Genomic DNA, 24,412 nt, shown 5'->3' with positions numbered 1-24,412 from the left:
TCGTGATACCGACGTGGCTGCCCCCTGTTGAGTCGAAGCCTTGGGTTCCTTCTGATCCTTCTGATCCCCCTTCTCCTCCTTCACCACCACCTCCTGAGCACAACGATGATGATTACTTCCACCACGATGCAGCACCGCCTCCGCATGAAGACTACGACCAGTCTCATCACGATCCTCTTCCACCACCACCACCACCGCCACCTGCACACAACGGGACCAACAACCACTTCCATCCATCGTCGACATCACCAGACTCGCCTGTCAACACGTTTGTGCTTGTTGCAGCAGCCTCGATGGTGTACGGTGAAGTGGGAAGGTACTTTGCCATTATGGGGTCAGGTATATTGGTTGTCGTCATGGGCTTGCTCTAAGAGATATATACACATATATCGCGGCAGCAATGACATGCGGAAACAGACTAAAAATTTCCTTTGTATACCAGGATACCCATTGGCATAAAGTGCGCATTGTACCAACAGGCATTAATCGGATGGTTCTCTTACCTAGGTAGTATAGAATGCAGCGTTTAGTTTGGTATAATTGGTAAATTGACACAGTTCGACACTCGGGAGCGTTTGACCCTGCAAAGGCATGAGGAAAAAATGGACATTGTATCTTTGAGGGTATATGTGGCAAGTGCTATATATCTACAACGATAGCCCTACTCTTGACCTTACCAGTGCTCCCATACATTTGCGCAGCATTCACCATCAAGCAGCCGCCCTGGTTGCTTCCCGGGCCGCCCATAATCCACTTCCACAGCACAGCATGGACACCATGCCACAGCACGTACAGATGATCCCACCATGCAGCATTCGGGACGAAATCCCAAAAGGGACCTCGCGGCGGGCGAGAGAGCAGCCGCTCGTAGGCGAGCTGCATCTCGTCAAAGAAGACGGATTCCTTGCCGTAGCCCCAGTGAACGTGGCCAAAGACGTGGAGACGAGGCTTGACGCGCCACACTTCCTGGAGCAGATGAGGGTCGCCGACACCGAGATCCATGTGATGTTTCTGACACACAAGACCACGTTAAGATTCTCAGGTCCAAAATGACAATGAGGATGAGGAGTTCCGTACCGGAGGACAATGAGTTACGAGAATATCAGTCTGCGGTGGGATTCTGCTGAACCACGGGGGATTGGTGGGCTTATACTGGAACCTATGTCCAACAAGTCAGTACTTGATGTGCGCAAAACCGAGCTCTCTCTCTTCAACTCACGCAAAGCTGTCTGGGCCACATTCCGGGACGTCGGGCACGCCAAACAGAGTCAGTTTCCGCCCCTTTACTTCCTGCACAGTCAGGCCGCTCTCGAGATAATGGAGCCCATCCAGGTTGACCGTAGCACCGGCTTTGACGTCCGAGTCAAGACGGCTTCGCGTATCGAACCAGCTGTCGTGATTTCCAGCAACGACAATCTTGACCTGATGGGGCTGGCTCTTGAGCCAGTCGATCTGCTTCTGGATGTCTGCAGCGGTTCCGGAGTTGGTCAAGTCGCCAGCGTGGATGAGAATGTCACCTGGAGGGATATCAACGAATTGGTCGTGAGTGTCGGAGATGCAGACGACGCGGATGGCTGGTCTGTTACGAGGGGGAACGAATGGGCGCCCACGGAGGAAGAGCAGGATGTGGTAGAGCTTGATGGTGATGAAGGTCAATGGCGAGAGGAGGAGCTTGTCGAGGAGGGTGAGGCGCTCCCATTGGTTCTCCCGGCGGAGGCCGAGGAACGTGAGCAGGCCCATGCTGGAGCAGGAGTGGTGATGGCTTCAGTTGGAAAAGAATCGCTACTGATTGGCCGGCATTTTGATGTGTAGATTGTATTTCAGCTGGTGTAGTGGAAGACTATCAAGATCAAGGAATTGAACAGGATCGAAAGGCTGGAGGATGACGCATATGAGCTCATGGTGTCGATGCTGCGTGCTGATTGGCGGACAGCCAGCCCTTCCCGGGAGAGGCTTAGCCCGGCTTTTTCCTGGAGGCTGTTGATCGGAAATCTGGCGGATCGTCAATGGCTTGCCAGAATGGCTTCACATGACGATGGTTATTTTCAGCTGAGAGGGTCTTTGCCTCTCTTCTCTTTGTTGTTCTCGTTCTTCCTCTTCTCTTCAATTTCTACTTCTTCTTCCCTCTCCCTCAATTGCGTTTTCTTCCATCTCGTCTTCATAACATTGAGCTGTCCTCTAAATCATCCATTGTTCTCTCCAAAGCTAAGCCTCATCAGGGCAGCTGCACGGCCAGTGACGTCTTCGCCCTTTGTTCCCCACACCAGCTCCTGAGCAATCTTGCTTCCTTACCTACCTTACCTTATCGATTGAACACGCATCTGCTGTATCTTGCCTCATTACATCCTCTTTCGCCTTCTCTCTTCAGTCCTCATACTCAACCAACTTCCTATAGCCCACCTCAAATACTACCTTACGCGCATCATCTTTTCTTTAGCACGATCAATTGCTGCAAAGCAAAGATACCGAAGCCTTCCTTGACTTCTCACCGCACGTGTCTGCCGCGTGTCCGACGTCATCACCATGTCGAGCCTGCGGGGGCTGTACGGCAAAGGAGACGAGCAGGGTGGTGAGGGCAACTTTGGGTAAGCATCTGCTTGAGATCTGCCGTCCTCACCTACGATCTCTCTACGATCTCCCTACGATCCCTGACCATCTCGCTAACAGCTCGCCAGGGTTGATTATGTGATTCACTACCGGATACCACCCAAAGGTAGGTACCTAGTCAGCTTCACCCCTTCCGAATTGTTCTGTACTCCATCGCTTACACACCTCTAGAGAAAGCCAAAGCAGAGGCTGCCTTTGTCCAGCTCATTGAAGCCCTCACAAACATCGGCCTCACTACGGCCGTTCGCAACGGCGAAAAGGACTCTCTCCTCGTCTTCACCAGGCTTGCCTCCAACGACCTTTTGGCCCAGCAGGCCTACAGCTCTCGCCTCCAGGACTGGCTGCAGGGCGTTCGCATCTCCGGTCCAGGCAACGACATTGCAAAGGCAATTCAGGACGAACCCGTGACTGAAGCCGAGAGACTCCGGCTCGTCTATCTTCTCATCTCCAACTCTCGAAATGAAGGCGGCGCAGGCATCACTCCAGGCCAAGGGCAGTGGAAGTATGTCGAGGCCATCTTCCCGCTTCACGACAACGCCTTCAACAAGGAATGGCTGCACAAGTGGAGCAAGAAGTATGTCCTGGAGCAATCCGATCTAGACGAAATTCGAGACCGGTTTGGTGAGGGCGTTGCCTTTTACTTTGCATTTCTCATGGACTACCTCCGCTTCCAGATATTCCCCGCGGCTGTGGGCTTTGCCGCATGGATGCTGATGGGCCAATTCTCCACGTTTTACGCCATCTGCAGCTGTCTCTGGTCCGTCGTCTTCTTCGAGTATTGGAAGCGTAAGGAAGCCGACTTGGCCGTCACCTGGGGTGTTCGTGGCGTTTCAAAGATACAGCACCACCGCCCAGAGTTTAAGTGGGAGTTTGAGATGGAAGATTCAGTCACGGGAGAGCCAGTAAAGGTTTATCCACCTGCCAAGCGGCTACAGACCCAGCTCCTCCAGATCCCCTTTGCGCTCGTCTGTATTGTTGTACTTGGTGGGCTGGTCGCTACGGTCAATTCTCTCGAGATTTACATCAACGAAGTGTATGGTGGTCCAGGAAAGCAGTATTTGGTGAGTTTATTGAGGACTTTGAAGTACCCATTTCATTCCTTGGGGACAAACATTGACTGTTGCGTGATAGGGTTTCCTTCCCACCATCTTGCTTGTTGTTCTGACGCCGACCTTTTCCACCATTCTCATGACAGCTGCCAAAAGGCTGACGGACATGGAAAACTATGACACTCTGGATGGTAAGCTACCTTACTTTCAAAGACAAGCCAAGCTGTCACTTTGGGCTGCAACTAATGAGAATTCTCCCCAAGCGCACCACGCTGCTCTGGTCCAGAAGCAGTTCGTACTCAACTTCATGACATCTTATATGGCCTTGATCTTCACGGCTTTTGTCTACATCCCCTTCGGCCATGTCCTGCACCCGTTGCTCAATTTCTGGGGCAAGACGGCACAGACACTCACGATGAGCGAGAAACCAATGACGACCAGCCAGTTCGAATCGAACCCTCAGCGGATTGCTAACCAGATGTACTTCACCACGGTCACCGCTCAGATCATCAATTTCCTCACCGAAGTCGTCGTGCCCTACGTCAAGCACAAGGCCACTGTCAAGGCCAAGGAACTCTCAGAGAAAGACGCGGTCAAGACCAACGATCAACCTGACGAAGCTGACTTCCTGAAACGTGTGCGCAATCAAGCTGGCTTGGAAGACTATGATGTCACTGCTGATTACCGTGAGATGATAATGCAATTTGGTGAGTTGACTGTTCTGTACTCCCAGTGAAACGCCACTAACGAGAATCAGGCTATCTGTCTCTCTTCTCTGTTTCGTGGCCTCTGACAGCCTGCTTCTTCCTCATCAACAACTGGATCGAACTTCGATCTGACGCCTTGAAGATTATTATCGGCTGTCGCAGACCCATCCCGTGGCGAGCTGACTCCATCGGACCATGGCTGACTGCTCTGGGCTTCCTGTCGTGGCTAGGTAGCATCACCAGCGCTGCCATCGTTTACCTCTGCAGCGGAGACAGGCAAGCTGGTTCCGGATCCTACATCACTGCAGGTGGAGCTCTCCTCAGCATCCTCCTGGCTGAACATCTCTATTTTGCAGCTCAACTCGCCGTGAGGACTGTCATGGGCAAGGTGGAGAGCCCCGGTCTCCAGCGAGAGCGCAAGGAGCGCTTCCAATTGAAGAAGAAGCTTCTGGAGGAGACAGTCGGTCACGTTTCGAGCGAAAAGGCTACCGTCGCTGTTCCAGGGGCTGAGAAGACGGAGCAGATCACGAGAGAGACCCTGGAGGAGGAGGCTCGGCTGGCCTCACTTCATGGGCATGGAACACCCGAAGAAAGGTAAGCAGCTTCGTATCACATCGGCGGCTTGGCTCTTGGACAGATTCGCTATACCCAGTCGAGGCGACTCTCAGTTGTGGCTGACACGGTTCACAGGTTCTGGCAGCGCCAACGGGGCATGCAGGACACAATCTTGGTCGGACGGAAATTGATCGCAGAGCAGACTAGTGGTCGGTCTTGAGGCTGATGAACCTGCATAAGGGGCATCTGCGTTAATCTAACCGGTGTGGGGGGGCTGCTTTACGTTCTGCAGCCGTCGTACAGCAGAGGAGCTACGGATCACTCATACACTGCGCTGCCGAACGGACTAATGTTCACTATTGGCTCTGAACATGGGGATATGCCCCGTTACGATACCGAGAACCCTCTCGAGCGTGGGAGCAAGGGACAATGTGGAGGCTGCTGAAGGTGGGGCCGGCGATGTCGAAGCAGCAACACGTGCTTCAGAGCTCGCGACCGATACGGAAGACGGAAGCCGGGAGGCGGGAGCCGGGGGTCAGTTGTTTGATTACGGGTGTGGTTGTTTATCTGATGGTTCGTCAAGGACTTACGGATTAGGGATCGGAAACTGAGTCTGGATAGCAGCTGAATAGATCGTTCTCGAACGGCGCAGAGTCTCCCTATGCAAGCGATGAGTCTATTTCGTAGTTCGTGCCCGACTCGTATCAGTGTAGTTGCTGTGCCATGCCATACCATGCCATGCCATGCTTTCATCGGCATGGCCTCACCTGTGGAATGACGGGATCTGATCGTGTTCTCGTTGGCGTTGGCCGCTGGACTTTGGACGATGAATGCGGTGTAAGTGAATGCACACCCTCCCTCGGCCCAAAGTGACGCCCCCTCCACCAAGGACAGTCATCAGACAAGAAGGAGGGGGGAACGGCGCGTTTAGGTCCTCTTGAACAATAGGAAGCCCGTGCGGCAAGCCATGCGCCATCTCTCTGCCCAACAAGGCGATTGGTCACGAGGCGGAGGCGGGGAAGAAAAGGTGCGCGAGCAAACAACTTTGAACCAGCATCAACATGCATTCACAGACAGATCGGATCGGCAGAGAGTGTGGACAATACGGATTAGACTACGACTGATTAGCAGAAGAATTTGAAGCAGCTAGAGGATTTGTAGGACTTGGGGATAATGGGGGGAGGCAAATATTTATATCTCTCGTCGTTTCCGCCACATTGGAGCACAGACTAGGAAGTGATCTTTTGTATAGCGATCTCTGGTGCCGGCAGACTTGGTGATTTTCATCTTGCTCTTGATGAGAAGGAAGGTGGGATTTCTTTTGATTTGAGGCGGTATATGAGGCAAGAGAATAGTTGTCACCGACTTTTTGGGTGCGTTTTGGATGCATATGTGATGCAATGGAGGTTTGATGTGATGAGATGGCGTCCGTACATATTCACATAACAATAGGTTGGATAAGGCATCCGAGCTGCATCAATCAATACACGTGGTTGGTAAGTATTGGCATACGGGATATAGATATCATCACCCAAGAAATGTAGAGCTGGATTTCGTGCTCGATGATGTCAGGAAAATCTGATCCTGGGGGATGTGTGATTCTGCAGAGGGCCTTAATTCCTTGGGAGTTTATCCACAATCCATATGTTGGAAATCTCGTGTGACGATCTCATAAAGAGCGGAGACCTCATGGTTGGATTCAGACAACGTGTACAGATACATGGTGCGCACGGGCAACCGTGACGATTGGAGATATCTACTATGTAGAGAGATGGGGAAGTGTACCTAGCAAGCCACTTTCTCCGTGTACTGAAATTGGTGACAGTTGAATGTGCTGGATGATACTGGCTTCAGTTGGGCGATTGATAAAGGACGGGAGTTACATCTGCCTTACAGATATGGGCTATGCCGAAATGTAAGTGTTCAATTGTACTTTGAAGTATGCTTCGCGACTCAGTGGAATCATACATATACTTCAGGTGACCGCATTGACTCTACCGCCGGTGTAAGTGTATCTAAATCGGTGGCTCTCGCTTCGAACCACTGCTCAAGGCTGAGAGATGGGTCGGACATGGAGATATCTTTGACATATCAGGGGAAATGATGGCTTTGGATACTTAAGCAAGTGTCGTAGTCGTCACCTGTATGAAGTTACGATAGCCTCAGTGTAGCGAGCAAGCTACCCACCTTAAGGTTCTTCGACACGTGTGTGCCTTAAGCTCCATATCATGTTCATGGAGTACACGCATTCAATTTTCCCCATTTTAGCTCATTGGAAAGCCGCCACTTCTTGCCGTTAGGAAGTCTCACTCCGAGGACAGAAGTGGTAAGGCTGCTGAACGGGAAACGAGCACTGGATCGCTGCTAAACATCACACGACGTCCAGGGCCATGAGAGGTGCATGTGCGAACAGAGTCCGGCCCGACCTCTCCGGACCCCGGCCAGCCTTTCCGATGAGACCCTGGACGCGGCCGAGAACCCTGGCTGATAATGGTGGCTAACCCGCATGAAGGAAGCGTAGCCGACTGGGTGGTGGTGTCCAGCATGCTCCCCAAGAGGTATGATCGAGACCACTTCCTGCGAACGACACACGGGTTGGTAAGACATGGGGGGGGGGCTGGACTACATGTGGGAGCATGCAAGGTACAGACTTGGAGGATCTAGTACAACTATCTACTAGGTATCCTGTGACTGTGACTGCACACGTAGGATTAGGAGGTTCGCCTCGTCGTCTTGTAGGTATGATTTGAGTTTTCCAGTGTGATGAGGCATTGGGACTCTCGGTGCATTCCCTCATGCAAAAGACCACATGGAGTGCGCAAACATTGCACATATGATCTCGGTGTAATATTTCCCCAGTTCTTACTGTGAGCATCGCGCATGAGCAACGCCTGTTCGAGCTAATGTGTAAGTAATGACTGGAATGTGACGAAACGTGCCTCCAGTCGCTCTCGGCGGTCAGGGGCAAACGGCAGAACATGGAGCAGAGAAGCAGGCCGGCCAGAGGGGAGCGCGAGCATGGTAATATGAGTTATCACTAGGTAACTATCTGTGGTCGAAACGTTACCGTTGTGTGGCGGGTTCATGGGACGGTCGTGCTCATCGTTGTGTGTGTGTGTGTGTGTGTGTGTGTGTGTGTGTGTGTGTGTGTGTGTGTGTGTGTGTGTGTGTGTGTGTGTGTGTGTTGCCTGTGCTGCGACTTCGAATGAAGCATTCACATGAATTTTTCAGATTTAGTTCATGAATTTTGGCGTCTCCAATGGTCGAATTGAGCTATGGCGAGTCAATTGGCCTCCAATCTGCCGATGGCCAAGCTCCAGGGCCTCGATTGGTGATGAAGCAGTGTCGTGTAGGGCTCATACTGATAGCTGATAGCACTTGCCCTCGGCAACAGAATCAACTTCCTTCCTTCTGTCACGTCGGGCGGGTACCTCTTGCCTTTCGCCTCTTTTTCCCAACAATGCTTTGTCAACCTACGCTTGTTTCTCTTCCCCAATCTTCACTTCACTCACGGATTCCCATCGTTAGCCTCGCCACAATCCAGGAGCCAGTCTCAGAACAAAGGGGTGGCGGTGAAAAGGACATCGCTGGACGACTTGAACGTGAAAAAAAATACAGCAGGGAACGAGCCTCGACAGAGGATATCCGACGCTCAGCGGCGCCCCTGCGGCTGATTGGGGCAGCCGCACACCCCCGTCGAGAGCTATTGAAGCCTTTGCCGTTTGCGACACCGCGCCGTTGTGCCAGATCTTCCCGATGGCATCAAAGCCAAAACGAAGATAAAGAACCGCCGACGCCACTGGAGGCTTCACATTAGACGCTAGAATACGAGCAGTCACCGAGAATGGTCTTGCGGCTTGGGCCAGCCAGTTACCGGTGAGTGGTAATGCCATGTTGGAACAGGCAACTCAGGACGGGACGAGACGAGTCGCAAACGCAGACTGTACTGTATGCACGAACCCACTGACAGTGTACATACTTCCGGCAGCTCTATCTCATCCACGCACGAACGACGAGTGCATATGGATACAGCATCCATCTCCACATGTGGTGCCATGCCTATCACTACCAGGTACTATGACTTACTGGTCCGGCTCGAACTGACGAAGAAAAGGCAGCTCCATGACCAGTCTACATATCAATGCTTCGTACGATACGGGTGGCCGCTCCAGCAAAGAAGCTCCAAAGAGGGGAAAGGGTATCCGCAATGGCTACCCCTGGTCTGCAGATGAGCGAGCTAGCAATAGTCGATGGCTCGAAAACGTGAGGCTGCCGCAGCCCCGGCTCCCCATGATGCGCGTTGTCAAGCTACCGGCGCCAGCCCACTAATCCCGAACAAGCGCCTCTTTGACAGCTCCCACCAATGCAAGCCGGCCTTTGCGCAACGTGGACAGGGCGTCCAGGGTCCCGGGCTCTGTGAACGACTCCGAGCGAACAAGGGTCCAGGCAGGATCGTGACACTAGACAGCCCTCTTCCGAATCAGCCCACCCGCGATAATTGCGAAGCCTTGTCCAATCGACGCTGCCCTCGTGCTTCTAAGCCCCCAGGGCACTTTGTCCAGGCACTCATAGGCCGGGCAGCATCCCCTGGCTGGCCCTCGGTCGATGGATTCCCTTTGCGCTTCTGCGCAGCTGCCCAGACGGAGCAACTCTCAGCAAAGGACTTGGACGTCGCCTGCTCGGCATACGAGCATGTCACCTACCAACTGTACAGTGGCGAGATGTGGTTGGACAAGAGGTCACCGTCCCATAATCGAGCCGGTTGCATGCACCATTTGGCTCCAGGCGGGTACCTGTCCATTGAGCGAATACAGCAACGGGCCCAAGTGCTGTGGATGAACCAGTACTTGCAGCCTTGAAGTGTCACAAATCTAGTAGTCCATGGGCATGGACCAAGCACCAAGGATGCTATATCGACGCCTGGGTGGCTGCAGCCAAGGCCAAGATCTGGCTCCGGAACCCTTGGCATCCATCATTCAGCCTTGAGACTAGGACTGCTCCCCAAGTGCTGCTGCTTTTCAGCTCTTTCATAATGTACATTCGCCTCTCCTCCTGGCACTCCTTCAGGCTCCAGGGATTTCTTCTTTTTCTTTCTCTTCTACCCATTGTCCCTTTCCAATCACCGCTTTCCCTTTTCCTTTCCCTCGTCCTACGTTGGATCGCATTCTCCTCATCCGTTCATTCGCTATTCCACAAAGCACCTGCACATCTCGAAGAGCAAGCCTGGGCTGTACCATTCTGATACGCTTCACTTTCAACGCTCACTGATTAGTCTCATGCGGCAAGGCTCTCGGTCCGGGACCCTGATTTATGACCGCCACGCCTAGCAACCAAGCCGACGTGGACTATCGGCTTGCTATAGCAGTTGTTATCCTCTTTTAATCTCCGCCACCTACTTTCTCGAGTCGGTTTACGCTTGGCACCGCACGTGTTGTACGGACCCGACTCCTAGCGAGTCTGCTGTGTCGAGGTTGTCGTCATCATACAAAACCCCCCCGTCACTCGCCCCGCCGGCGTATCGACACTGCTCGTCTGAGAACTCGTGCCCTGGATAGCAACCATGGAGGACATTGTCGACCTCATCCTGACCCCGTTCAAGGACATCGTTGACAAGGGGAGGACGGCTGTTCAGAATGCGGGCGACACACAGCCCATGCTCAAGGCCTCCCAGGCTCTGCTCAAAGAAGGCGAGCGAGCCCTCAAGAAGATAGAGCCGTTATGCAAGAAACACTTTGACGACTTTGGGCCAAATTTCGTCGAAGCGGTAAAAGACAATGGTAAGCTTCCCCAGTCACTTTGATGGACCCCATCCGCTTGCAGGCCGATGGAAGCTGAGATTGTACGAAACATACAGAGGCCATTGCCCAATTCAGAGTTCAGCTTACAGAGCTGTTGTGGGAGTTTGACGACTATATCGAAGCCGACGACTTCGATGCCGACAAGTTCACTGAGCTTCAAATGATGTCACGGACAGCCGCGCCCAAAATCTACGATATCCTACTGAAGATGAAGCTTGAGCCGCCGACTCATTTCAGCCAAGAGCACTTCATGTCGCAACTATCGCCCCCGTCTTCGCCGCATCCCACGCCGCCCACGCTGATGCCACCAATGCCCACGGCACCACCTTCGATCGCCGGTGCAAGCTCCGCTGGCAGAGACTCCGTGTCAAGTTCCAGGACAGACAACAGGTCTGCCATAGATACAGCGCCAGTTGAGAATGCCAACGAGCAATTGAGCGTCATGCTTGACAAGGCATTCAACAGTGAGCATAACGGCCTCAACCTGTTATCTCAGCCACCCCCAATGCCACCTCCAGACAGGGGGCTGCCTCTACCACCTCCTCGGCCGCCGGCGGCAGTGGAACAGCTCCCACCTAGGCCACCATCAACGAATCCCTGGGACATAAGGGTCAAGACTGTTGCTTCCGACGATGAACGGCCGCGCGATGCACCTCTCACACGCCGGAGACCGCCTGTAGAGCCACCACTTCTGACACCGGTCGAAGGAACCTCACCGATCAGCCCATTCACCACTTCGAGGAACTTTTCAATACCACGTCCCAACTATCCAGACACCCCTCGCAGCTCTGGACTACTACAGGAATACCCGCCCGAATCAGACGAGAAGCATTCATCTCAGAGCACCCTCAGCAGCCAGTTTTCAAATTTCAGCATGAGCCCTACGCAGTCTTTGCGACCCCGAGCACCTAGCAACCATAGTGCCACCACCTACAGCAGCAGCACCCCGACCATACCGGAAGAAATGAGGCGGACCAAGGATATGAGATCGAGGAGCTCCTCACGACAACGTCCCGCGCCCGCCATGTATTCGCCAATGCCGTACAGAGCGAAGCGTCTGCGCCAGCCATCGCAGCCCGCCTCCTCGGAGGAGAGCATGGATGATGCAAAGACAATTTGCAGGAGCAATTCAGTGAACGACGCTGTGCAGAAACCGTCAGATCGAAGAATGTCGGCAGACGCCGAGAGCTTGATTGATCCGGACCCTCTCCCAATCAGCAGCAAGGGATCCGTTACCGATAGAGGCTTCTCAGCTACCGCACAGCAACAACAGCAACCACTGCCACAGCAGCAGCAGCAGCAGCAGCAGCAGCAGCAGCAGCAGCAGCAGCAGCCTCCTCAACCAGGGCTTGAGCTTGTTCGCCACAACACAGGCCTGGCCGCCGGTATAGACAGCGGTTTGATTCCGGTAGACCCCTCCGTCCCAGGAGCTGTCCTGGCGAATCTGCCACCACAAGACCTCTCCATCGACAACTTGAGCTCCTTTTACTTGCAAAAGCAATTCTGTGCGGGTGCCACAGACGTGATCAACGGGGGAGTAGGCGTAAAGAGGCAGAAGAAACCCGTGGTTGTACTCCCTCCCTCTTGTAGCTGGATTGCTTGCTAACTCAATTGTTATAGGGTTTCTCGATGACGGCCGTTGTTGCTAAATGCACACATTGTTTGTATGAGCTCGATTTTAAGCACCTCGAATATGATATCAATAAGCAAGGTATGTCCATTACAAGCCGCGCTATCATCCGGACGAGCAGAATTGCATCAAAAGGGCAAGTTCCGATATCAAATGTCTAACTTGCGTATCTAGACGAGGGAAACTACACCAAACACGGTGTCGGCTATCGATTGCGCTTCTTGCAAAAGAGTCACTTGCACGCCAAGCGGGTTGACGATATCATGTATGCCTGCGTTTTCTGTATCCACACCAGCCAGACCTTGGACCAGAGCGACGCCACTGTCTTCACGTCGACAGCTGCGTTGTTCAGCCACTTAGCCCGGCATCCTCGGCCACTCCCAGACGTCCCTGGCATCTCCGTGGTGGACCAAACTGAGATACCGCCTCACCTAATCAACGACTACGATCTGTTCTTCATGAACCCCCCGGAACCTCATCCGGTGCGCGAAAGAGCTGCAGAGATTGCCCATCTTCCTACCGCCCATGCAAAGGAGTCAGCCCGAAGACTTTTCGGCCAGAGACTGTTACCTGACAGAACTCCAGCCTTGGAGTTTATCCAAGGCGCGAAGATCACCGGCATTACGTGGCCCGCTCGATATAACGGAGAATGGGCTTTCGGTTGGCATGACGGCGTTCACGCATCGATTCCAACTGACATCATCAAGTTGGATCGCCCTCCTTTTGGCCATATCAAGAGAAACGCTACGAGCCGCATTCGGGCCAAGGCCAAGTGGAAGTTTGCACCAAAGGAAAAGAACGAGGACTGGCTAAAGTTTGACAAGGACGAGGTTATCAGCAACATTACTTGTAAGTCGCAGTACCGTCTCCGAATAACGCAGTCTGGATCAAGGCAGCTAACAGGAGGCTCAGGGTCCTATCCTGAGTACTGGTGCTGGGCAGGCACCAATGCAAAGGGCAAATGGGGTGTCTTTCCCCAAGCGTTCCTCGACTCGAACTCGCTGCAAGAGATTGCGTCGGTCATCAGCTCGGACCGCGCCAGTATTCTCAGTAACGAAAAGAACAAGTCGACTGCCATTCTATCCAAGTTTCCCACACGCACCATGAGCGGGCGGCCAGCAAGTGTCGCCGGATCGACGAGCAGCGGCGAGAGGTCAGTTTTTGGGCACTCACGAAGCCTGCGTCGATCGCGGGAGTACTGAATGGTCGAGAACACCCAACCACTACAGCAACCACAGGTCTTATGCGATGAATCTGAAATCTTGGGCGCCAACAGAATATGGAATAATATAGCGGGCGTTGAGGGGCTTGCGACACCGACTCTCTACGAAGTCTCCTCGCTTTGTGGAACATGTATTTGATATCGCTCCGCAAAAGGGGAATATTGGGAGTACTATGGGAGGTTGTTTCTGGGCGCCGTGGGCACATTGTGGTTATGATCTTCTTCTCGTCTATTTCACTCCTGTCTATCATTTACTCTGCAACTCAGAGATGTGGAAAGTGTCCTGAGCGTTATCGCTGAAGACAATTTGTGCTATCTCGGCCGCATACTTTTTAGTCATGTCTAGGTATGGGATTTGATCTGTATATCGATTGACCGCAAGTAATGTACTACATCTCGCCAATCCTTCCTGTGCTCGAACGACAAAGAGGCAGAGATAGCATGCGCCACTCCTGTAAGATTTCGTCATTACTCGGCAGATTGCAGCTTTGTGTTGTGATGCTTTAGTCGGTATTCATCCAAGTATTGTATGCGTCTCCCACCCCCAACAGGGCATCGAGTCCGAAGACACGGCGTCTGCAGTGCTTGGCTCGTCTTCTCACCAATTTGCACAATAGAGGCAACGATTCGTTCTCCGAGCTTCAAAGGGGAGATTGGGGCCAGGCATAGTATTACATGTTCACAGCCTTTGGCCAATACTGTTATTCAGCTCTCTGCTTGGCTGGACGGACGGGCGAATTGGTGGTAGTGCATCCGTGCGTCCGTGGCATAGCTCATTAACGAGGTGCGCGAATGAACCATTGCCCTTCACGTTTATTCAAACAAAATTCTCTCGTCCAGGCGAAAGCGACAAGCATGCCCGAAAGGGATCAATAAGGACGTTAGGCGAGCAAAAAAAAAATCGACAACCGTGTCGTTGATTGGCAGGTGCAGGGGTAGGAGACGGCTGTTCCCTTGTTGCTGCCCAGTTCCTGGAAATGAAAGGACACAGGCGTCAATGCCCTGAAGATAATGGGGGGGCGCCAGCCTGGAATCTAGAAGAGCCCCTTGTTTCTTGTCTGTTGCAGGTACGAGAACGGAAGAGGAAACAAGGGGGCTAAATTTAGTCCTGTCTGGGGTTTTAGTATTTGGTCCTCCGGGGAATTTTCCATTTTTAAGCGCTGGGCTTTTTTTTCGAGATCCAGGGCAATTTTTTCAGGTGGTTGATCCACCAGTTTGGCGATTCGGTGCTGACAGATGGAGATGGGCGGCAGTGCTGGGGTAAATTGCTGTGCGTGCGTGCTCGGTGTGAAGTTGCGCACTGGAGTCGAGGGCGGCAACTGTGGGATTGTCAGCAGAGTCGTGCCGCGGCATTGCGAGTTGAGTGAGGCTTGGAGGTGGTGACGGCTGTTCGCAGCATGCTTCGATTGTTGGCTCTATGTTTTCGACAATTTTCGACAAAGAGAAGATGGCTGCCTGGTATCACCACAGCTGAAAGCAGTCATTTGGTCTCACATCTTAAGGGCGCCTGTCGGATCCGGGCGTATAACGGAAAAGGGGGCAGGAGCTCGTGTCGTGCTGCTTTGTTTCTCGTGTTCAACTGGCCATGCGTCTCTTCATGTCGTGCTCGGTTCACAGAGGGGTTGTGTTGCGCAGAAGGAAACAGGCACATAGGTGCGCACGCTTCTATATCCTACGTTTCATTCAGCGGCCAACATGCGCTGTTCATGGTTGTCAGCAGTCATTGCTTGTAGTTTTGTCTTGTTCTCTTTGACAAGTGTGGAAGCGTCGTGTGATCGACAGCAACCTGGTTTCGGCAGCTTTTCTAGAATATGGGTGTTGTGGCGGATGCCATGTGCCGCCGCATGTGGTTACGATGAGTGCCCAATTAGTATCGCAATGCCTTGGTATGAAAGGGCTGTTGACGAGTTCGAAGCTGTGTCTGCTGTTACCCTGGTGTCAAAGAAGATAGAGAGACAAAATACAAGACAAATGTGAAAGGAAATGACTGCATTCATTGTCTTTCCTCATTCAACGTTTGTACATACCTCAACCCCAAGTTTGAGACACATCAGCTTGCTCCGCCCATCGCTCTGGATTGCGTGTCCCGCAGACGGTAGTCAGACATCCAGACCCGGGCATAGGAAGGGAGAAGGGAAAAGGCACGCGAGGCCCGTGAATGAGGGGTAGGTAGTATGCGGAGATGGAGGCAAACTGCAAGTCTCGTGGCTCCGCGAGGGTGTATCATTGTATCACTGCTGGTGAGATGCGAGATGCCAATGCCAGCACCACCAACGATATCGGCGAGGTCGCGTGGGTGAATTGAAGAGGAAAGCAGATTGAGCTGGAGGGCAGCGTCATGGTCACGCAGATCAATATCGAGATGTGACAAAGTGTGGAATAATGATGAAGCTTGTATACGAGCTGATGTTGCCCGGACAAGAAGTGATCAAAGGTTGTAACCGAGGAGGAGGAGGGATAGAGGGAAAAGAACTCAATTAAATCATTGTGGTGTTTGTGACATCATGGAGTGCAGCGTCAATTACTCATACCTTACCTACAGAGCACATCACTTGTGAAGAAGCAAGCACGGTGGCCGTGACGTGACTGCCTCAAGAGAGACCGCCTTTTTCTCTCTCTTACACGGTCATACACGGCAAGACCACGCCTGTGTAGCTTCCTCAACGAGGCTCGCTCCCGCAACCTTACATAATGCATTTCCATTGCTTGATACCTTACCTTATTCTGTCTTTTCCGTCTTCAACTTCCCTTCCTCCATTCAAGCCTCATCGCGTGAGCTTCTGATACGACTCTCCTCACCGATTCGACCTTATACCGTGCGAGATGCCGATCCTCGTGATGCTCTCCCACAGCAGATCGGCGTCGATCAGCTGCCACGCAACCCCCTCAACGGACTTCCTCCTACACACCACGCACTTTGCATCGAGTGCTACCGACTAGATCCAGCTTAAATAATGGGCCACCAGCCCACAGCATATCGCCCTGATCTAATCTATGCGCCGGCCGGAGCTAAACAGCGCCTTGTCTTACATCTTACACACGGAAGAGAGGGAGACAGAGACACACCGAAAGAAAGGCAAAAAACAATCCAGTCCAATCGTGCCACTTGAGGCCTCAACTCTGTGAAAGGCTCATTCTCATTGAACCTGGTAGCGCTTATTGCCCGTCGTCTAAGAGGCTCTTGGCACCAGGCCCCGCGTTGTCTCATACGAGAGCAGCAACACCAGAAGATAGACCGCAAACGGGCAGCGGACAAAGCGCTGCACGCATAACAAGCTGCGGTTGCGGTCACGGTCACATCATCATCGAAGATGCCCCTCCGAAACGCCACTGCCGATGCTGCGGCATGGCTCGGCCGCTGTGAAGCCACCATCGGCCTGGACGCCACAGTGCCTGGCTCGCCGGGCCCTGAATCCTGTGTGCCCCTGACGCCGTCCCAGCAAATGGCAACCGCTGGCGACGGTACAGGCGGCCAACAAGCATGCTTGTACGATATCGCAATGGTTGATGAAGGGGCACATGGTGAAGCCTGAACCCATTGCTGCTGCTAACCAGTTTCATGCAGCTCTAGCTACGCGGCGGATTGCCAGGCCGAAAAGAATCGCGGCAGGCATGCCGAGCCGCCAAGCTATCACCATCGTGGATCCAAATCCGGACCCCTGCCCCCTGGCCCTTCTTCATCTGCCAGTGCAAAGCTTCGTCCGGACCCGCCACGGAGCTCCCTCGCATCCCTGATTCACAAGCTTTGCTCGGTACTCGTGTTTCTATCCATTGCCTTGTTCGTCTCCAGCCTGTTAGCATTTGCTTTATTAACAGCCCACGGCCCCGGCTTCGATGCAGCTCTTCCTGATGTTCCGGTATCCTCTTTCTCTTCTTCTCCCTCCCCTTCTTCTTCCCCCCCATTTGCTAACCCTTCCGCTCATTTCTCTTATAAGACGCAACTACCGGCTTCTCAGCTGGAACAGTCCCCTTTCTCTTCTCACGGTAACAACATTCTTTACATCATGGCCCTCCCTAGCTGGATCTGGAGGCATACTTTAGCCTACTCGGCCATCCTTTCGTCGCTCCTTCACCCCACCTATGCCGCTCCTTCTACTTCTCTCTCAGCTACAAACTATGTCGCCAACTCCGTCACGGCCATTCGGGAGCTGAACAACGCCTGGTACGATGTCGAGACTGGTCTCTGGAACGGTGCCTGGTGGAACAGCGCCAATGCCTTCACCACATTGTCTGACTTTGCTCTGCTGCGCCTGGATGAGGCCAACCAGCTCAATGTTGGCGGCTTCCTTCGCAACACCTACGCTCAGGCCCAGGTGGTGAGCGTTTCCGTTGCCAAGTTCGTCAACTCTGCGGGCCTTCCCCAGACTCTCCACTGCATCAATGGAAGAGGATGCTCAGCCTCGTTTGCGGCCACCCTGCCCACCAGCCTCTCGAAACGAGGGTTTGCCAACTTCATCGATGAATTTTATGATGATGAAGGATGGTGGGCTCTCGCCTTGCTCCATGCCCACGACGCCACCGGTGACCAGGACTACCTCAACTCGGCTATCGAAATCTTCAATGACATGCAGACCGGCCTGGGAACCCCTTGCGGCGGCATCTACTGGAGCAAGGACCGCACCTACGTCAACGCCATCGCCAACGAGCTGTACCTTTCTGTCGCCGCCTCCCTTGCCAACCGTGTGCCCTCCAATGCCACGTACCTCAACATTGCCACTGCGCAGTGGCAGTTCTTCAAGAACAGCGGCATGATCAACTCCAACAACCTCATCAACGACGGCCTCGACTCCAACTGCAAGAACAACGGCCTGACCACCTGGTCCTACAACCAGGGCGTTATCCTCGGCGGTCTCAGCGAGCTCTACAAGGCCACGGGAGACAAGTCTCTCCTGACGACTGCTTCTGCCATTGCCAACGCTGCCATCAACGCCCTGTCCGACTCTAACGGTATCCTCGTCGAGGCTGACAAGTGCGAGCTCAAGCCCGGCAACTGCGGCTTGGACGGCCAGCAGTTCAAGGGTGCCTTCATCCGCAACCTGCGTTATCTCAACGAGCTGGCCCCAAGCGACACGTTCAGAAAATTCATCCTCCGCAACGCCCAGTCCATCTGGAACAACGACCGCAATAGCCAGAACAAGCTCGGCCCTGCCTGGACCGGCCCCTACGTCGCCGCTACGGGGCCGTCCCACAGCAGTGCTCTTGACGCCCTAGTGGCGGCGATTGCTGTTTCATAGTTCTTCATCACTCCATGATTCCCCCCCGACTTGGCAATTTGGCTCCTTCTTCTTTCCTTTTTCACTCCTCATTTGCTACTCCTTTAGCTTGCGTTGAATAGGGCCGTCTGGTGACGACAAATACTTCAGGATAGGCACTTCTTGCCCCAGTCACAGTCGAGCCAGGCGTTTGCTGTGGATATGGAGTTTTCTTCAGTGGCTGTTTCTGCGCGACGAGCACGCAACCGTTTTTGGGCACCATTAATGATTAATTCATAATGTTGTGAAACATTCTCTCGTTTTCCCTTTCACCTTTGCTTGAGACGGTGCCTTATAATATGGGCCACATGGCAAACATCCCTTGTCACCCTACCGCGTTTCAGCATGGAGGGTGGCGAGGTCATGATTCGCCGGCGATAGCTAAGCAATTTTACCACTTTGCCAAGCTTAATGCGACCGAGAGCAGCAAATTGTGTGAGCCGAATTGACTCTAGCTCCTCCATCGTCGGCTACGAGCTTCGCATCAGAGTACCTCGGGTACATATATGAATGCATCTGCTGGGGGGGGTGATGAGGGCAAAGATAATGTGGATGTCGACCATTGGATGAAGTGCGGCATCGACGGAAACAGAAAAAAAAAAGAAAAATTCAAAAAAAGTCTCGAAACAAAAACAGGAAGTTTAGGCGCAGAGAAACCGGGAAATAAGCGACTTGGCGATAGACTATAGACTCGATCTAACGTAAATCATATTTAATATCCAACTTATGTATTTGACAGTCTAAACACGACAAAGTGTATTGTTGTGACGATGGTCCTTTGATCTGGCGGTGACGACCTTGGAACGCAGACTCCGATCCTACTCCGTACACCGAGGTGGACGATCATGACTGGTGCTGAAGCACTCCTGATCGATCGCAGGTGATGCAGATCTTCGGAGCGGCGGATCTTTCAGATGCAGACTGCCTACCCTGTATTTCACAGTGTATCTAACATATATACTGTAGTATACACTGTCCTCCTATCACAGCATGATGAACCACCACAGAGGAAGCACACGATATGCGATAGTATGTCCTGAAGCGGGTTCGACGTTCAGGCAGCCACCAAACATCCACCGGCTTCTCAAAGGCCAGCACGCAACGAGAAGTGTTCATCTAGAAGCCGGATCGCTGTTTTATACAGCTGCCTAGAGGCAATCAAACTCATCGTCGCCGCCTGCCTGGGTTGACAAAGTGGTGCCTAACGCTCTCTTTTTCCATATCCCCTCTCTCGGGTTGATGTAAAGGGGATGCTCACCCAGTCTTGTTTCTGGCCATACTGAACCATACGCCCGCACTCAAATCTCAAGATGGACGCCTCGGAGAATGAGATTGACGTGTATCTGCACAAGCATTCCAAAGTCCTGCTGGACGAGCTGGATCAGAGCCTCGCCACTTGTCTGCGGAAGCCGGATGGACGAGGGGGAACGCGCATACGGCGATGGGTGCGCATTAGGGAGACCTTGAAGGCTACCTGCGTTGTGAGTCTCCCAGATACTGGAGGGTAGCATTTGGTGCACAAGGTGCTGACCGAGGCTTGCTTTGCTTTGTAGGTGCTGGATCAGTTCCAAGAGCTGCCTCAGCTGCTGGATCCCCATTTGCCCAAATGGATCCCCCTGCTGGCAGAGTCATACTTGGAGTATTTGCAGACGCGACATCGAATCAAGCGGGTTCCTGAACAGACGAACCTTCTGGCTCCCCTCGACTACGCAATTTCCCGTATCCTGTACTCGTTCTGCAAGGTTCGTGGGGAAAAGGTCATTGTGCGCTTCCTCAACGTCGAAACCAAGTACCTCGAGCTCATCCTCTCTGCCGTCGAAGAAGCCGAGACTCACGCCAGCCAGGAGAAGAAGAAGGATCTCTTCACGGAACGAGCTGCTGGTCAAGGGTGGTCGTGGGAGCAGCGCTACATTGCCCTGCTTTGGCTTTCGCACCTGTTATTCGCGCCGTTTGACCTGTCGACGATTTCCTCTGCTGACCTGGATGAGGGGGGAGTCCCGCCGATTGCCGGTTTCAATTGGCCTGCGAATGTGCCGGGCCTTACGATGAGGGTCATTCCTCTGGCCATCAAGTACATTGCTTCTGCGGGCAAGGAGCGGGATGCCGCCAAGGCTCTCCTGGTGAGGCTCGCCATGAGGCGGGACATGCAGCAGATTGGAATCCTGGAAAGCCTTGTGCAGTGGTCCTTGAAGTCGCTGCGGCCGGCAAAGGAAGCGGAGATTGAGAACCCGTATTTCTACATCGGGGTGCTCTCGTTCTTGGCCGGCGTACTGCGATCTGCATCCGAGACGTCAGACATGGACAAGTATCTGTTTATGATATTCGAATCTGTGCTTGAGCTATCTACTAGCGAGGATGGCGTCTCAAAGACCATCATGTCCCAGGCATCTGCACGCAAGATGATGCTCAAGGTGATTCGCTCGCTCGTCGTTTCGCTGTTGCGCTCTTCCCGACGAGACATGAAGACCACGGTCCTGGTAGAGAATGCAATCGGATACTTCCTCGAGAGCCTTTCGGACAACGACACCCCGGTTCGCTTGTCTGCCAGCAAGTCGCTCAGCATCATCACCTTGAAGCTGGACCCGGACATGGCTTCCCAGGTCGTCGAGGCTGTCCTGGAATCCCTCAACCGCAACGTCCTCTGGAACAAGGTGCCGACCAAGTCAGGAGACAAGCGCGTCCGCGACTTGTCTGCCGTGAATCCTCTTGAATGGCACGGCTTGATGATGACCTTGTCGCACTTGCTCTACCGAAGATCGCCTCCGGCTAGCCAGCTCTCCGACATCTTTCACTCTCTCCTTTTGGGATTGACATTTGAGCAGCGCGGCATCTCGGGAGCCAGCGTGGGATCCAATGTCCGTGATGCGGCGTGCTTTGGCATCTGGGCATTGGCTCGCCGATACACAACCGACGAGCTCCTCGCCGTCTCTACCAAGTCTGTTTACGCGGCAAAGTCCCATCCTCCATCGAGCTCCATTTTGCAAGTTCTCGGCACAGAGCTGGTGACGACGGCGTCTCTCGATCCCGAAGGCAACATTCGGCGCGGGGCTTCAGCTGCGCTACAGGAACTCATCGGCCGACACCCAGATACCGTAGATCACGGCATTGGCGTCGTGCAGTGTGTCGATTATCATGCCGTAGCCCGCCGATCGCGCGCAGTCCAGGAAGTTGCTCTCGGTGCCACGAAGCTGTCTGGCCAGTACGGAGAGGCCGTCGTTGATGGCATCTTGGGCTGGCGAGGAATCGGCGACATGGACACGGCCTCGAGACGAGCCGCTGGCGCCGCCTTTGGCTCTCTTGTAGTACAATTGTCCGACACGGCGTCAGAGACGCCGTTTGCTCGCTTTGAAAATGCAATTGACGAGATAATGGATCGTTTGAGCGGTCTGCAGAAGCGACAGGTCGAAGAGCGTCATGGCTTGCTTGCGTGTTTCGCTGGGGTGGTGGACGGCTTTCCCCAGCTTGCACAGAAAGCTCAGCCAAGAACGCTTGATCAGGCCGCTGCTCGGAAGATCCTGAGCTACGTGTCTGGGATTCTCGAGGATTGCAACAAGACGGAGTATCGTCGACCTGAGCTCATCGTTGAGGGAGCGAGTCGCTTGGTTGTGGCTTCTCTACCCATGATTCAAGCTGCATCGTCGAGCGGCCTCTCCTACAACAGTCTGAAGACAGGAAGCGACACGTTGTCTATGGACGAAGAGACAAATCTTCTACATGTTGCTTCTGGATTTAGTTCCACGCGTCAGGTTCCCGAGATTGAGACATTGGCCTCGAGGCTGCGAGATGTGATCCACAACTGGCTCAGCCGAAGCGAGCAGGAAACCGCCGAGTCTGCTTCCACAGCCGGTCTGATGCTGCTCTTACTCTCCTCACAGAATGAACGTGACCAGATATTGGAGCAGTGGGCACGACTGATCGCAGCCAAACCCGGGAGCCGGTCGGCAGCCACTGGCAACGGCTACTTTCGCGTCATGGCCATGGCCCAGCCCCTTGCATCCACCTCACTGGAGAACAACGGAAGTGAAATTGTGAGCTCTGCGTTTCTCGAGCGATGGAGGGTCGACAGCGAAGTCGAGACAAGGGTTACCATCCTCCACAGCCTTCTGAGCAGCCGCATTCTCAAGGACAGGCCAACTGTCTTCCTGAATCTCCTTGCGGAGGGCTTGAACGACTACACTACAACGGCGAGGGGCGACGAGGGGTCCTTGGTGCGATTCCAGACGCTCAAGGCTATCCATGTTCTTTGGGAAGATATCGGTGACTCCACGATCCAGACTAACTGGACGGAGATGTCTGTTCGTAAGCTGATTTACAACGTTTTGCGGCTTTCTGCGGAGAAGCTGGATCGTGTGCGTCGGGTTGCCAAGGATGTTGTTGCACTACTCATGACGGAAAGGTAAGCTCTCCCTCCTTGTAGCCTCGCCCCTGTCTTCAGAAGTACTCGAGTCAAGGTTCAAATGCTAATCCGTTTCTCGTTATTCCTCATCCAGCTCTACTGATGAACCCGAAGACTCGAACCCATCACGAAAGACTTACTTTACAAAGCACCTCAGCTCCTCATCAAAGGCCTACTTTGCCCTTCTTCTCAACCTCATCCCCAAGAACGCTCTCCACCCCCATGTAATGACTATCCTGAACGGCGACGAAAACGCATGGATGGCCGGCCTCATGGCAGGCTACGTCTCCTCCGCAGACACCGGCAACGAAGATCTCGTCATCGCCAGCAGAGCCGCCCTCACGGACCACTGCGAAGAATCAGCAGACAACCTGCAGCGCGTGTGCTCAGCCCTGCTGCACAACCTCAAGACATGCCAGGGCCAAGATCGAATCATCGTGCCGACACTGGAGATGATTGCATTCCTATTCCACACGGGCCTTTTCCAGCGTTGTCCGGACATCAATTACAAGAGTCTTTGTTTGCAAACGCAAAAGGCTGGATACAAGACGGGCAACGTGCGCAAGATCACGGCTTGCATTGCCGTGTATGGCGGGATTGCTGGCTCGACGGAGAGTGGTGATGCCGGGGTGAAGGAGGCGAGGAGGAGGCTTGGGGCGCTCGTGTCGCATCCGTGGCCGAGGGTTAGGAGCGCGGTTGTTGATGAGCTTTGGGGGCTTGTCGGGGAGGAGGATGAGGAGGTTGCGGAGGGAGATGGGGGTAAGAGTGGGCATGGGTTGACGGGGGTGGATTGGGCGAGTGCGGACAAGGGTCGGATCAAGGCTCTGGTGACTGAGTTGGGGCTGGAGTAGATTTGTTCTTATATATTTTGTTGTTGATAAGAAATTGTTTTTGTCTGAGGATATGGTGAGTCATTCTGCATAGAGCAATGAGTTCTGGGCTTAGATCAGAGTAAATATTAGAGAGATAACATGATCTTTTCCCGCAACCCAAAATATAGCATAATAGTATATGTTCTTTGAGAGAGATAAAGAATTAATAAAGGCACCTTCCGCAATTAATCAACTAGGAGAAGCTGTTGTCAAGAATCTGCGTTGCAAGGGTCCACGTTGTGCCCCCCATTTCTACCCAACTTTGATCTCTCAGGAGGATGAACAGACAAGGACGCATAAGAAGTTGTTGTTGTGAGATTTGAT

General features: G+C 53.3%; 5 protein-coding genes across 5 annotated transcripts; 4 read left to right on the top strand and 1 right to left on the bottom strand.

Moving 5' to 3' along the window:
* Nucleotides 1–639: 639 nt before the first annotated feature.
* TRIREDRAFT_120140 (uncharacterized protein) lies at nucleotides 640–1,790 on the bottom strand (the record flags this gene model as incomplete). The annotated part of the gene is made up of 3 exons (XM_006962082.1): nucleotides 1,220–1,790; nucleotides 1,078–1,159; nucleotides 640–1,011 (listed from the first exon to the last, which is right to left on the bottom strand). The coding sequence occupies exons 1-3, from the start codon at nucleotides 1,738–1,740 to the stop codon at nucleotides 640–642; spliced, it is 975 nt and encodes a 324-aa protein (XP_006962144.1). The 5' UTR covers nucleotides 1,741–1,790.
* A 954-nt stretch (nucleotides 1,791–2,744) lies between these two features.
* TRIREDRAFT_56064 (uncharacterized protein) lies at nucleotides 2,745–5,138 on the top strand (the record flags this gene model as incomplete). The annotated part of the gene is made up of 5 exons (XM_006962287.1): nucleotides 2,745–3,668; nucleotides 3,739–3,847; nucleotides 3,920–4,363; nucleotides 4,414–4,957; nucleotides 5,054–5,138. Coding segments are annotated over 5 exons (2,106 nt in total), but the record flags the coding sequence as incomplete, so codon positions are not given.
* Nucleotides 5,139–10,478: 5,340 nt separating this feature from the next.
* TRIREDRAFT_55709 (uncharacterized protein) lies at nucleotides 10,479–13,548 on the top strand (the record flags this gene model as incomplete). The annotated part of the gene is made up of 5 exons (XM_006962286.1): nucleotides 10,479–10,695; nucleotides 10,839–12,136; nucleotides 12,337–12,427; nucleotides 12,521–13,195; nucleotides 13,259–13,548. 5 exons carry the CDS (start codon nucleotides 10,479–10,481, stop codon nucleotides 13,546–13,548), a joined length of 2,571 nt encoding a protein of 856 aa, XP_006962348.1.
* A 3,906-nt stretch (nucleotides 13,549–17,454) lies between these two features.
* On the top strand, nucleotides 17,455–18,802 carry TRIREDRAFT_74807 (uncharacterized protein; the record flags this gene model as incomplete). Its single annotated transcript, XM_006962285.1, has 1 exon — nucleotides 17,455–18,802. The coding sequence occupies exon 1, from the start codon at nucleotides 17,573–17,575 to the stop codon at nucleotides 18,800–18,802; it is 1,230 nt and encodes a 409-aa protein (XP_006962347.1). The 5' UTR covers nucleotides 17,455–17,572.
* Nucleotides 18,803–20,130: 1,328 nt separating this feature from the next.
* On the top strand, nucleotides 20,131–24,135 carry TRIREDRAFT_74804 (tubulin cofactor D; the record flags this gene model as incomplete). The annotated part of the gene is made up of 4 exons (XM_006962284.1): nucleotides 20,131–20,301; nucleotides 20,374–23,216; nucleotides 23,267–23,294; nucleotides 23,366–24,135. 4 exons carry the CDS (start codon nucleotides 20,131–20,133, stop codon nucleotides 24,065–24,067), a joined length of 3,744 nt encoding a protein of 1,247 aa, XP_006962346.1. The 3' UTR covers nucleotides 24,068–24,135.
* Between the last annotated feature and the right edge of the window lie 277 nt (nucleotides 24,136–24,412).

Source organism: Trichoderma reesei (assembly GCF_000167675.1).
Source record: "Trichoderma reesei QM6a unplaced genomic scaffold TRIREscaffold_2, whole genome shotgun sequence".
NCBI classification, from domain to species: domain Eukaryota; kingdom Fungi; phylum Ascomycota; class Sordariomycetes; order Hypocreales; family Hypocreaceae; genus Trichoderma; species Trichoderma reesei.
This window is presented reverse-complemented; position numbering and strand designations above follow the sequence as displayed.